This window comes from Python bivittatus, unplaced genomic scaffold (genome assembly GCF_059951505.1).
Source record: "Python bivittatus isolate LINGU-HERP-01145 unplaced genomic scaffold, Pbiv_v1 ctg000480_np1212, whole genome shotgun sequence".
Classification (NCBI taxonomy): domain Eukaryota; kingdom Metazoa; phylum Chordata; class Lepidosauria; order Squamata; family Pythonidae; genus Python; species Python bivittatus.
The window spans coordinates 25,993,609-26,006,424 of NW_028277075.1; the positions used below are offsets into that span (position 1 = coordinate 25,993,609).

Here is a 12,816-nt window from a genome sequence, read left to right on the forward strand (position 1 = left end):
CAGCAACAAGCAATGGATTCTCAAAATTCTGCCCAATAATTTCTCAGCTGGAGCATTTATTATTGTTGTTGTTGTTGTTGTTGTCAATATTGTGGATGTTGTTGGCATGATTTTGCAACCCTCACAAAAATGTTCTAGGGCATTATGGAAGGAAAAGAATATTTCCAAGTAGCCACCTTTTCTTGTAAGGTATTAATAAAATAATAAAAACCCTGAGACATTTAGGCTGATATCTAGAAAAAAACTCTTCATTATTTAAAACTATGTTTGTTTTTTTAAAAAAAATGGAAGGAAAGCTTCTAAAACTAGCAACTAGAATTTTAACTATTTTGTTTTGACTTGGTCCTTTATGCAGACATATATCAAGAATGTAATATGCAGGTCTTTTAGAGAGAATGAGTGTAGTTAAATAAAATATACTTACATCTGGCTGGCTAGAATCTTCTGGAAATAAGTCAGAAATCAGTAGGTTATTTCAGAAGGACGGGTGACAAAGGCTACATGAATCTGCTGCTTTTGTTAGTTTTGTTCATTCATCTGATGCTTGATAAAAAACTAGGATACAGTTTTACTACCAGATACAGGTAGTAAAAATCTGGATACCACCAGAATGTAGTAAAAAGGTGCAGAAAACCTAGACTTTTTGCTGTCCTCGAATGGCAGGCAAGATTGGTAGCCCTAGGTAACTCATAAGTCTGAGTCTGTGAGAAATAATGACAGGATATGACTTCTGATTACTTAATCATCTTCTTAAGACAAATTTTACTTGTAGAACAAGTCTTACGAATCTCAAAACTTGCTTTTCTAACCTGGGTTAGAAATCACTTAATTTCCTTTTCTGACCTTGGTTAAAAATCTAGGGATGGAATTTGAATAAGAAGTTCCCCAGATACGCAGAAGATTGCCATTTATGCTTTAATTTAAAAGGCTAATTTAAAGGAACTGCATACAAGAATGTTTTTTTGATTCATAAGAATGATAGGATCATTTTAGGCATTGATTAGAGAAGGAAGGAGCTGTTCTATTTAATATCTGTGCTCAAGATTGGGGTCCTGAGTGTGGGACAGAACCCATTTCTTGATTATGTTGAATGTTTGATTGCGGCTTTATAGTTTTTTCCTGGCTGCTGTGTGCTTTATACTTTTGTATATACTTTTTATCATTTTCAATATTGTAAGCTGCCCAGAGTCATGTATCTGAGATGGGCAGCCATATAAATCTACTAAATAATACATAAATAATTATAAATATATCTGCATACGAAGCTTTTTTTTTGAGAATAGCTGTTTTGTGGCTGTTTATGGAGGGTTTCATCCTAATCAAGAGGGTTACTACTGCCTTTCAAGGATATGTTTTAATGTATGTGTTTGCAGTGATACTCTTGATAAAGTATTGGTGGGCAGTAGTGCAATATAGGCTAATCCTAAACCATAAATCCTTGTAAACAAATCATTTCATTTTTCTCGATCCTATCCTAATTAGTTTCAGCAGGCATACCACGGTATTCCTGTTTGTCATAGAATCAAAGTTAATCTTTATCTCTTGGCTGTTGTTTTAAGTGACTGCTGGCTTTATGTGTAAATTAAGCCTATTTTTAAATCTCTAAATCAGATGTGTACTACTGAAGTTCTAGGATTACACATGAACCTGAAAACATTGAGTGAGGACCATAAATGCTCTCTAGAAGTTGCCACAGACTGTAATGTTAAGAATATGACTGAGGGGTGATTTTAACTATATTTAATTAATGTCATTCTAATTCAAGGAAATCACGTCAAGTTTAGCTCCCCCTGGCATCAGCTGCTTTTTCAGCATCTATATACTTCTAAAACTCTCCTGTCTGTAACCTTTAACTGGGTGAAATGGTGGTGGGAGGGCGACAATTTCCCAACAATGGTACCTCACATGGGCTAACTTACAGAATGTAAGGACCCATGACTCGCGTGGGATTGAAATTTGGGAAATTTGTGGCTGTTTCAGCACTGCACTGCAGCAGTCAGCCCAGGTCACGTAATTGTCATGGCCATATTCCTGACCTCTTTCCCACCTCCCTCTATCCCCTGTGCCCAATCTGCTTCTGGCAAGGCCTGACAGGTGAGCGGTGATTGGCTGCTTTGGAACTGAGGCAGAAATCTGAAATCTCTTAATGGCAGTTGGTGGTGAGGGAAGGACAAGGGAGCGACTTGGATGCCTGTTGGCAAGGTAGGGCTAGGTGGGGGGTGCCGATGGTTAATGGGTGAGCCCTTTTCCTCCCTCGAGGGAAGGGGCCCTTGAGGACATGCCGCAATATGGCGTGGGGGTGCAATTTTCCTCACAGACCGCAGCTCCCTTGGTTTCACCTCCCCCCAGCAAAGCGGCAGACCAAGGAGAAGGAGGGGAGGAGGGGGAGGAGGCAGCTTCACTGGGGCTAAGCTGAGAGTAGTGAGGGGAGGGTAAATGGCATAAGCCTATATCCAGGAGAGATGGATAATAAATAAATACATCCAGGAGAGATGAATAATAAATAAATTTGTTATTAGCTATGGAAATGAAGGGAGGGAGGGAGGGAGGGAGGGAGGAAGACTTCTGCCAGTGTTACCTGGAATTTTAGGCTTCATTATTAGCATTTTAAAAAGGTGATATTAGCATTTTTTAACATGGCAATCTAGGCCTCTTTTCTAACTTTAGGAAAGCATGTTTTTCTTCTGGGCCAAGGCCATTTCTTTTCGTATATTTGAGAACTTGCCTTTTCAGCAGCCAAACAATAGAGAGCGTATTCCGAACGTCCTTGAATTTACTTGCCAGTTTTAAAGATACAAACCTGGCTGGGAAAGGGAATGACAGAACCCATAAATTTGCCACTTGTGAAATGTTATCTGGAATCTATGTTTTCTATTGTTCAATCAAGTGTAATTAATGTCTTTTACTGTTTGATTACTTGCTTTCTGATGTATCACATATACCGAATGTATGTATCATTTATTTCTGTGCCCTATAAAAAGACTTGATTCCCCGTAATAAATGCTTTTTGCTTTGCCTGAATTACTGGATGGTTCATTTTTTCAGGTAGGCTAAGAAGCCACCTTTGCAAAGGTAAAATGGTTTTCTCTCCCAAATTCAGGGAACAGGTCTTCATCTCCATGCTACTCGGGGTGCCTGAGTTTTAAAGGCAACGCCAGCTTCCCACTAGCAAAGTCAGTGGGGAAGCCAGCAGCAAGTTGCAAATCACTCCCACTCCCACTGCTTTTTTGCCCTTGATCATTCTGTTTCTCTGTTTAGTTAAGGAAATATCTCTGAAATGATGACCAGTGGGTCACTGGTTGTCTAGTGCTCCTATTAAAACTAAACTGCTGCCCTCAGCACAGAATAAGCTGTGTTTTTGCTGAAAACAGACAGATAATGGTGCCAGCAGGGTTTCCCTTGTCTGCTTGCAGATTGTTTTCCTTTCTTGTTCCCGTTCATTTGCAACAGCCCTTGAAAAAAAAACCCTCCCATCACTACTGTGGGTTTCAGTTAGACTTGAAATACGTTTTTCCAAAGAGAGCTTGTTTATAAATCTAATTGCTTAATCAGAGAGGTATTGTTAGTCTACATATGCCTGACTCAGTTAAACTTATAAAAGGTTTCTCACTGGGTCCAACGATAAGCATTTTTCATACCACATTGATGCATTTGTGGAGTTCATATGAAGCTTTTGTCACGTTTTTACTCTCATCTGCAGTTAAAATGAAGTCTAAATACAGAATAATGTATGCTTACATTCTACCCTTATTGTGTTTTCCTTCTCCTTTTGCTAATTAATATTATTCTCAGTTCTAATCGGATGTGATATAGAAATTAAAATAAAATAAAAAAACCCTCTCCATGAGAGAAAGGCCTATCTTCATTTTATTATGTAAAGCAGAGAGAGAGTTTTGTGGGGGCTAATAGCTACATTTAGAATTTTGGGAACATATGCAGGATGTTGTCACAGAGTAGGTATACTAGGAACATCTGGGTCAGTTTTGTATCTGTACGAAGCATGTTTTATCCATCCCTTAATCTAACAGTGATTGTGATTACAGAATTTATATGCCAATACAGAGATCATAGTACTGCAACTGCAGCATAGACAGGAAAGGATTACATAATCAAGTGAACTTCAGGACCATTATCAAAAACCAGCATACCAGGAAATTAATTCTGGAAAAGAAACAGAGTTTGATATAAGACATTTCTGTGATACAATATGCAAAAATGAACACAGTTAATGCATACACAAAACTTCCCCTTTTCCCGTATGCAATTTCTCCTCTCAGGTTTCTTAGAAGTATTGGCTTCTGCAAGCCAGAAGTGGAAACTGCTTATGAAAGTGGTGTATAAACTGGTATTATTTTCTCATTCCGGACCATAGAACATGGTGTAAGCCACGCTACTCCTAACTGCATATTTGTCTATCATTAGAGAGATTTGGAAATGGATTTTTATTGCATTTATAATATTTTTAGAATGTGCTTCATTTGCTTTGGTGACTGTATTACCCTAGGCAGTTTCTCATAAAGCAATATAAGAATCAGAGTTTCGGGAAAGGTTGTCAAACCAGTCCTGTGCTGAGTGTGAGGTATCACACATAATTTCTGGATGAAAGTCTTTGGCAAGATGAATAACTATATCTATTATTACAGAATGCACAACCACATGATGCTAAAGTTACTCCAGCAAAACACACGCACGCACACACACACACATACCAAAGTTCATTTTAAGGTTATGAATGAACATGCAAATCATAGTACTCAAGAGATGTAAGCAATTTAGGGATGAAAAAAAATGCCATTTGAGTGAAATAGTGTCAAGACTGAATAATCATAAGACATTGTGTTGCGAGGGGCAAAATACATTTTCCCCTCCTTTCCAAACATTCCTCTCTATTCCAGATATAATAACCAACTGAACTGAACCACCAAATGCAAATATCTGTCTATCCTTATTTCCACACTGCTGGCCCGCAACTGGCAGGGCTTGGAGGTTGTTTTTTTTTAGTTTTTTTTTTTATCCTGCCTTTATTATTTTTATAAATAACTCAAGGTGGTGAACATACCTAATACTCCTTCCTCCTATTTTCCCCACAAGAACCCTGTGAGGTCTCCTGGACAAGTCTAAGCAGTTTTCTTGGCAAGATTTCAGAACTGGTTTGACAGAGCCTCCTTCTCTAGGACTGAGAGAGAGAGAGTGGCCTAAGGTCACCCAGCTGGCTTTGTACCTAGGGCAGGACTAGAATTCACAGTCTCCTACTGTCTAGCCTGGTGCCTTAACCGCTAGACTAAACTGGCTTTTTGTTTGTTTGTTGGAACCTTCAAGTGACTTCAGGCAACCAGCCCAAGGTTTCCAAGTCCATCTTAGAATTCATCTGAGATTGAACTGATTCTTTTGACTATGCATAGATCTTCAGGAATACTATACTATGGAGATGATTATATGTCATCAAGTCATTTTCAACTCTTAGCAACTAGATAGATAGATAGATAGATAGATAGATAGATAGATAGATAGATAGATAGATATGTTTACTTTAGAGCTAGGCCTGTTTAAATACTTGCAAGCCTTGGGAAAGACCATCTGGTCAATAGTTGCCCTTTATGTCTGTTCTGTTGCCAAGCCAGTAACTGACTGACTTGTCCTATCTCTGCAGCTTCCCTCACCCTCACCCTTTCTCCAAAGTAAAAAAAAAAAAATGTTTGTGGAAATAAAGGAGAGTTTCTATGCTGGCATAGTGTCACACTTTGCTCCCTTAAAATACTGCTAAGCCAGGATTTGTGCATTTTGGTTCCTTTATCAAGCCAGAATGAAAGAAGAACAGTTGGAAGGCAGGACAAGAAGCAACAGGTGAGTCTTTGCAAGCAAGGCAAACTACATTCTCAATTCTGGAGTAGCAATTGCTAACCTGAAAATGTTTCCTTTTCACAGAAAGAATGAAGAAAGAATTTATTATAACTGAAAGCTTTACCCTATAACTCCAAGCTTCCAATCTGATCACTGGGAGATGGGGGCTCATGTTGCTAAAAAAAAAAAAAAAAGGAACTGCACTTTTTAATGGGTAAAATTTCAGAGGAAGTATTAGAATTGCTCTGTAACAAGGTTCATAACGTCTTCCATTCTGCATGTCCATAGAGTGGGACAGAAACTGCTGACCACCCATTCTACTGTTACTCTTGTTCCAGCTATATTTGTCCATTTTTTCAGACGTATATATCAAACCTTCAGATGGCATAGAGGGTGAATGTCAGGACAAAATCTACAATGAATTTAGCACTTATGAACATAATTATTGTTTAATATCTAAAGAGGCATGCCCACAATACTGACACATTGACATGAACTCCTTCAGGGCTGGGATGATGCTATGTCATTCTATGACACACTTGTTTGTCTTTAAGGTGCAATAGTGCTTTGTTATTGTATAAAGTAATCTGACAGAAAGAAAGGCAACCACAATCAATTTATTATGATGCACAGAAAGGAGGTTAATTCTTGCAGCAGTGCTGCCTTTTCCGTTCTACAGCTGCATGCAAAGCCTGAAAAATTATGTCCTGGTTATTCAAGATGTTGTATTCACTTAGGTTCACAAGCTTGTCAAAATCATCATCAGAGTATCTCAGACAGTAAGTGGAATATGGGGTTTGGCAAGTAGAAACGTCAATGTTGCCTGCAGCCATATTGGCTTCGCAGCGTTTCTCACCTAGGATAAATAACAAAAAATTGAGGGTTATTTTATTATTGGCTTATTTCAGGAGAAAAAACCATGAATATTTATTTAATGAAAAGTTTTTAGCATCTGGACTTTATTTTTTAAATCTAATCTAGCATAATATAAATGCACTCATTTTATCTTGTACCTATTGGCATAATCTTATTTTGGCCAAATAAAGGCTGCAGTCCTATAGCCTCCAGGAGAGCATTCTAAGAGAATTCAGGTTCTTCAGATTTCTCCTTTTGAGGTCAGAGAGAGGGCTTCAAGTTCAGACAAGAAACTACAACAATGCATTCCTCCCTATATCACCACCATTGGCTTCTGAGTTTGGCTGGTCCTTACACTTAGAAACTCAGTGCCAGGAAGGTACAGAGAGATTGGTAGGTATCAGTCAGGGTGGATGAAAAGATATGAGAATAAAAGCGTCAGAAAATGGGTCCCCCCTCCCCACATTTCACAATGCCCCTAAAACAGTCAAGGACAAATTTCCCAAAGTTAGGAGTGGTAGCTTGTTTCCTGACTATCTGGAAGGTGATTGATAATGATGATGACAATGATGGAAGGTGGGCATTATTAACAAGAAAGGGTGGGGCTGTGTCAGTCCTATGAGGTAGACCAGATCAGGAAACTGACTCCAAAGGAAGGCTGGGATTATACTTTATTGAGATAGGCTTTACTGAGATACGGTCTTGCAGGTCTGCTTGTATTTTACCTTCCCTTCCTCTTATACCCAACTGATTCAAGGAGGAGCCAGCTTGAATCACTTCCTAACACCATTTCCTTTCCCAGAGCTCAAGGTATTTTTCTGCCCTTGTTTCTGTAAAGGCTTCTGAATATTCTCTTCAAGGCCATCTCCATGGCTCTCTACAGGCTGATCCTTTTGGGGGGTTTAAGGGCAGAAATGGGAAAGTGAATCTCTGAAAGGCAAACTTTCCACTTACTATGAACATCTGATGGCAAAATAGCTGAATTTCAGCAGTGCAATTTCTGTATATGGGGTAGAGGGAGAAGGGTAAAAATTGGAGTGGCTTGTCTCCTAGATTTTTAAAATCTTTAACAATTTTTCAAAAAATCAAGGCAGCTTTTGGATATGCCAGAACACCACAAGTGGGATCCTGGGGAGACCATAGAACAGGAGTTGATCATTCCTGTTCTACACTGATGTATTATCTTGAGCATTTAGTTAAGAAAAGAGAACTGATTTATAAGCATGATTGCCTAGTTTACAGTATTGCAAAGACACAATATTAATAATTCTTTTGTTCCTCATTGCTATCTTTTAAGACATACTATGAATTGTTGTTAATCATGGCATGTTTGCTTTTATCTTCATAATGGACAAAGAAGTAAACATAAGGGGTCATAGCAATCTGGAAGCCCTGATGCATCTTTGCAAAAATCAGCTTTTCCTAATCAAGGATTATGTGAGTTCCATCAGCAAAGCTTAAGCACACAACACTTTCTCTAATAATAAGCAAAGTTGTAAGCTCCATTTAAACCATAACCAGTTGCTTGATTACTACCAATAACTTACCAGGCGCACTATAATGTTGGAAAGTATCATTCACTAGTGGAAAGAATACCAAGATGGGGCAACCAGGGGTCTCTGACTGATTGAAGTAGTAGCATTCTTTCAGGTGTTTCCTATCTTCATCTGTTAGGACAACATTTGGAAATGGGATCCCTTGCTCTGTGTAGTACTTGCAAGCTTCTTCTAGAGGCTATACTCATATGAAAATCAAAGAAAGAGATTTCATGAGAAATGAGAGCAAGCCATTTTGAAGCCCAGTTGTTCATATTGCACTACAGTAAAACACCAATCATATAGTACCAAGTCAACAGGAAAGTTTGGGTTTACAGACCCAAGAATTAGTAGAAATTAGACTTTGAGACTATTGAACGGAATACGTTTATGGTGAACTTCTTAAATGGTCACCTTGCTTCTTATAACCTAAGTATTAGGATTGACAGCTAGTAAAAAGAATAATATAATACTACCACAAGAATTAACAATGTCTGAACTTAGGACTTCATGATTTACACAGACTGTATTGCCTTACATTCATATGCAACTAACAAATTGGTAAGAAATAGCCTGTCTTCAACCCTGGACTTAGTTTCTAACATGGTGTTTATGATCCTGATTAGGCTTTAGAGGTTTTAAAGGCATCATCCAATTTCTTCCCACTCTCCTGAGATCAGGGCTTTGGGAATTGGGGCACCTCAGGCAGTTGCCTAAAATAAGGCTGAAATATGTTACCTAAAATATATAACTTCCGTATTATTTATTTAATCACATTTGTACAGCTACCCATCTCACATAGTGACTCTGGGTGGTGTGCATAATAATAATAATCAAAAGTATATAAAAACCATTAAAACAACCAATTTGAATTAAAAATAAAAACAAGATAAAAACAAATAAAAAAACAAAATGGTGGCAAAACACACATAGTACATTCCACTAACTGTCATAGAGTCATCTGGTAGGGTCCACTCTATCTATCTATAAAACCATGTTTTAAGGGCCTTTCAGAAGGCCAGAAAGGTTGGGGCCAACCTCACCTCGGGAGGAATTATAATTTGAGAAATGGCATAAATTACTAAACAATACAGTACTTGAAGCAGAGAGAAACAACTGGTTCATTCAAGGAGAATTTGTATTGCTTTCTCATGATTGGAAGTGAGGGTGTCCAAGTTGACAGCCATGACTATGCAATCAAAGTCCCTCTCCTTTCTCCTTGTTTATGTGTGTCACACATGTAATATGTGTAAAAAGGAGCAGGGCTTTCATTGTGGCCACTTCCCTCTCCCTGTGACACCACTGACTGAAAGGGCTAAAATTTACTTTTTTCTGTTTTTATCTTTTAAAAGAGTAATCCTACTCTCATTTGGAAGTCAGACCCATTGAGCTTCATGATAATTCTTTCAGAATAGACAAGTATACAATTACATAAATATGGTATGCTTTTCTGTATGTTCTCAATCTTTTCTTTTACTATTAAAAATAACCTGTGGGCAAATTCCACCGAGATTTTGCTGAATTTTGTTGTCTCCATGAAAGGCATAGTATAACTTCTACCGTATATATTGGACATAAGCAAGCAAGAAAATAAAATTTATTACCAGTGTTTGTGAACCTGCACTGTAGCTCAAATGCACAATGAGATCCACTTTTCTCTCTAGTCTTAAGAGTGGTGGGCAACTTGTATTGATGAAAAATCCAGCATCCACTAGGCCTAAGTGGTCATCATATCCTGTTAGTTGATTGGGACAACAATCCAATATAGTAGCTGGAAGGAAACACATTTTTTGTCATCTGGAAACAATGCTATTTTTTACTATTGAATTGCATTAAATTCTTAGAGGATTTTTACTCAACCTTTTGGATGCACCAATCATAGCTTATGATTTGCCGAGTGTTGAATGTGCTACTTCCCCCAAAGTATGCTTAAGTATTCCTATTAAATAATTCTGGAATTATGTCTTTCTAAAATTTGCTACTCAGCAGCAATGCTTAATGCAGTGGGAGATATTATTCAATATATGGAGAATAATCATATTAACTGTTTTTAATTTGGGAAGGCAGGGCCCTTGGCATCCATTTTGAACCCAAATTCAGACCTAAATTGAACAATGTATATCTCCAGCCTAAGATTTTAATCCCAAATGCACTCATACGTTTTAATGGTCTAGTCCTAACACTATGTTAACTATATTTAGAACTATATTTAGAAAATACATGTGCTGTTCACCTTTCCATCTCTGAAAATTTGTATTCTCCATATAACTGTCATGTAGCTGAAAACCCTTCAGAAAATTGTGATACTCTGCAACAGATAGGCGATCTGTCAAAACAGCTCGAAGTGTTGTGGCTAGATTTCCAGGTGGGACAAACATCCGGCTTTTTAGCTCATAGGGCTTTGTAGGTAAATGTGGTTCTTCATCTGCAATAAGGCACAAAGGTTGAGAAAGGCATTATTTCTTGGTTCAAGACATGTACTAACTTTTCACTAATTCTGTTGTTGGCTAAATTTAGACTAGGAATGGACTTCCAGATGAGAAAAACAATGAACTGGACATCTCTGAAAGAGTGGAGACAGCAATGTGGTGACAACTGATGGACTGGCATCAAGCTCAGTCCAACAGAACCCCTCTAAATAAAGGAGAGGACCAGAGAGCACCTACTTGTGCTCCGGATGGCTGCTGCTTGTGAGGAGACCACAGGATAGCAGTCATCCCATGGGTCTGAGCAACAGAAGACGGGAAACTACCAAGCTCTCAACTATGCGGAGCCTTTAAGGACATTGGGTTTGTCCACCTCATTTTCTAATCATCTTTGGATTTACAATTATTTTACAGCTAAAAGAGATCTTCCAAACAACAAGTTTGAAAAACTACCTGGTGAATAAAACTTCTTCCCAAAATAGAAGAAAAGCTAATTAGTAAAGAACTTAAAGAATATAAAACAAATGGCAAAAAGCTGAACAACAATTTAGTTTAAGAATGTTTTAAATAGATTAAGGAACCAGATGAATTTGGAATATTAGGACTTTTGCTAAGATTTTTGAAAAATTGAGTAAACAAAACAATGTCCCCATGGGAATGCAAATTGTTTAGTCTACCAGGAAAGAGTTTATCGGCTGAAAGTTGAAAACAAAGTAAGGTAATAATGAAACATGAGAATTCATAAATATAGAAATGGGCCACTAGAGGGGACTAAATTTCCAGGCAGGAAAAGAAAAGTGAAATCTGCAAACTGACAAATCTCTGCATTTGTAAATGTATTTTTTGAAGAAGAATATAAAGAAGATGTGACAAACAAAAATATGGAAGAATTTATGGATGGACAGGATGAATAGGAGATAGAAATCCTAGCTGATGGAGAAATATTGGAAAATAAAGAAATGGAGGATTATAAAACAGAGATGACAGAGCAGAAACACATGACAAATCAAGAGATGAAAAAGAGATGAAGAGACAAACCAAGAGATGAAAAGAGACCTGGGTAAGGACTTATTTTTGGATTTACATAAGAAGGTTTGGTTATTTAAAATACTAAAAGATGATGCTGTTAAAGTGCTGCACTCAATATGCCAGCAAGTTTGGAAAATGCAACAGTGGCCACAGGATTGGAAAAGGTCAGTTTATGTTCCAATTCCAAAGAAGGGCAATGCCAAAGAATGCTCAAACTATCGCACAATTGCACTCATTTCACATGCTAGCAAGGTTATGCTCAAAATCCTACAAGCTAGGCTTCAGCAGTACGTGAACTGAGAACTACCAGATGTACAAGCTGGGTTTTGAAGAGGCAGAGGAACTAGAGATCAAATCGCCAACATTCGCTGGATCATGGAGAAAGCACGAGAGTTCCAGAAAAATATCTACTTCTGCTTCATTGACTATGCAAAAGCCTTTGATTGTGTGGATCACAACAAACTGTGGCAAATTCTTAAAGAGATGGGGGTACCAGACCACCTTACCTGTCTCCTGAGAAATCTGTATGCGGGCCAAGAAGCAACAGTTAGAATCGGTCATGGAACAACCGATTGGTTCAAAATAGGGAAAGGTGTACGACAAGGCTGTATACTGTCACCCTGCTTATTTAACCTATATGCAGAGTACATCATGAGAAATGCCAGGCTGGAAGAATCACAAGCCGGAATTAAGATTGCAGGGAGAATCATCAATAACCTCAGATATGCAGACGATACCACCCTAATGGCAGAAAGTGAAGAAGAACTAAAGAGCCTCTTGATGAGGGTGAAAGAGGAGAGTGCAAAAGCTGGCTTGAAACTCAACATTAAAAAAACTAAGATCATGGCATCTGGACCCATCAATTCCTGGCAAACAGAAGGGGTAGAAATGGAAGCAGTAACAGACTTCATTTATTTGGGCTCCAAGATCACCGCAGACGGAGACTGCAGCCATGAAATTAAAAGACACTTGCTCCTTGGGAGGAAAGCTATGGCAAACCTAGATAGCATATTAAAAAGCAGAGACATCACCTTGCCAACAAAGATCCGCATAGTCAAAGCTATGGTTTTTCCAGTAATAATGTATGGCTGTGAGAACTGGACCATAAAGAAGGCTGAGTGCCAAAGAAT

The 12,816-nt window shown here is 38.2% G+C and overlaps 1 protein-coding gene across 1 annotated transcript in view; it reads right to left on the minus strand.

Moving 5' to 3' along the window:
* Positions 1–6,482: 6,482 nt before the first annotated feature.
* LOC103065340 (cytosolic phospholipase A2 epsilon-like) overlaps positions 6,483–12,816 on the minus strand; it is a 47,656-nt gene continuing 41,322 nt past the window's right edge. The window contains exons 18-21 of the mRNA XM_025172117.2: positions 10,465–10,656; positions 9,836–10,002; positions 8,244–8,430; positions 6,483–6,697 (exon numbers count right to left, since the gene is read on the minus strand). Of these exons, the coding sequence (XP_025027885.2) occupies positions 6,483–6,697; positions 8,244–8,430; positions 9,836–10,002; positions 10,465–10,656 (761 nt within the window). The remainder of the gene's footprint in view (positions 6,698–8,243; positions 8,431–9,835; positions 10,003–10,464; positions 10,657–12,816) is intronic.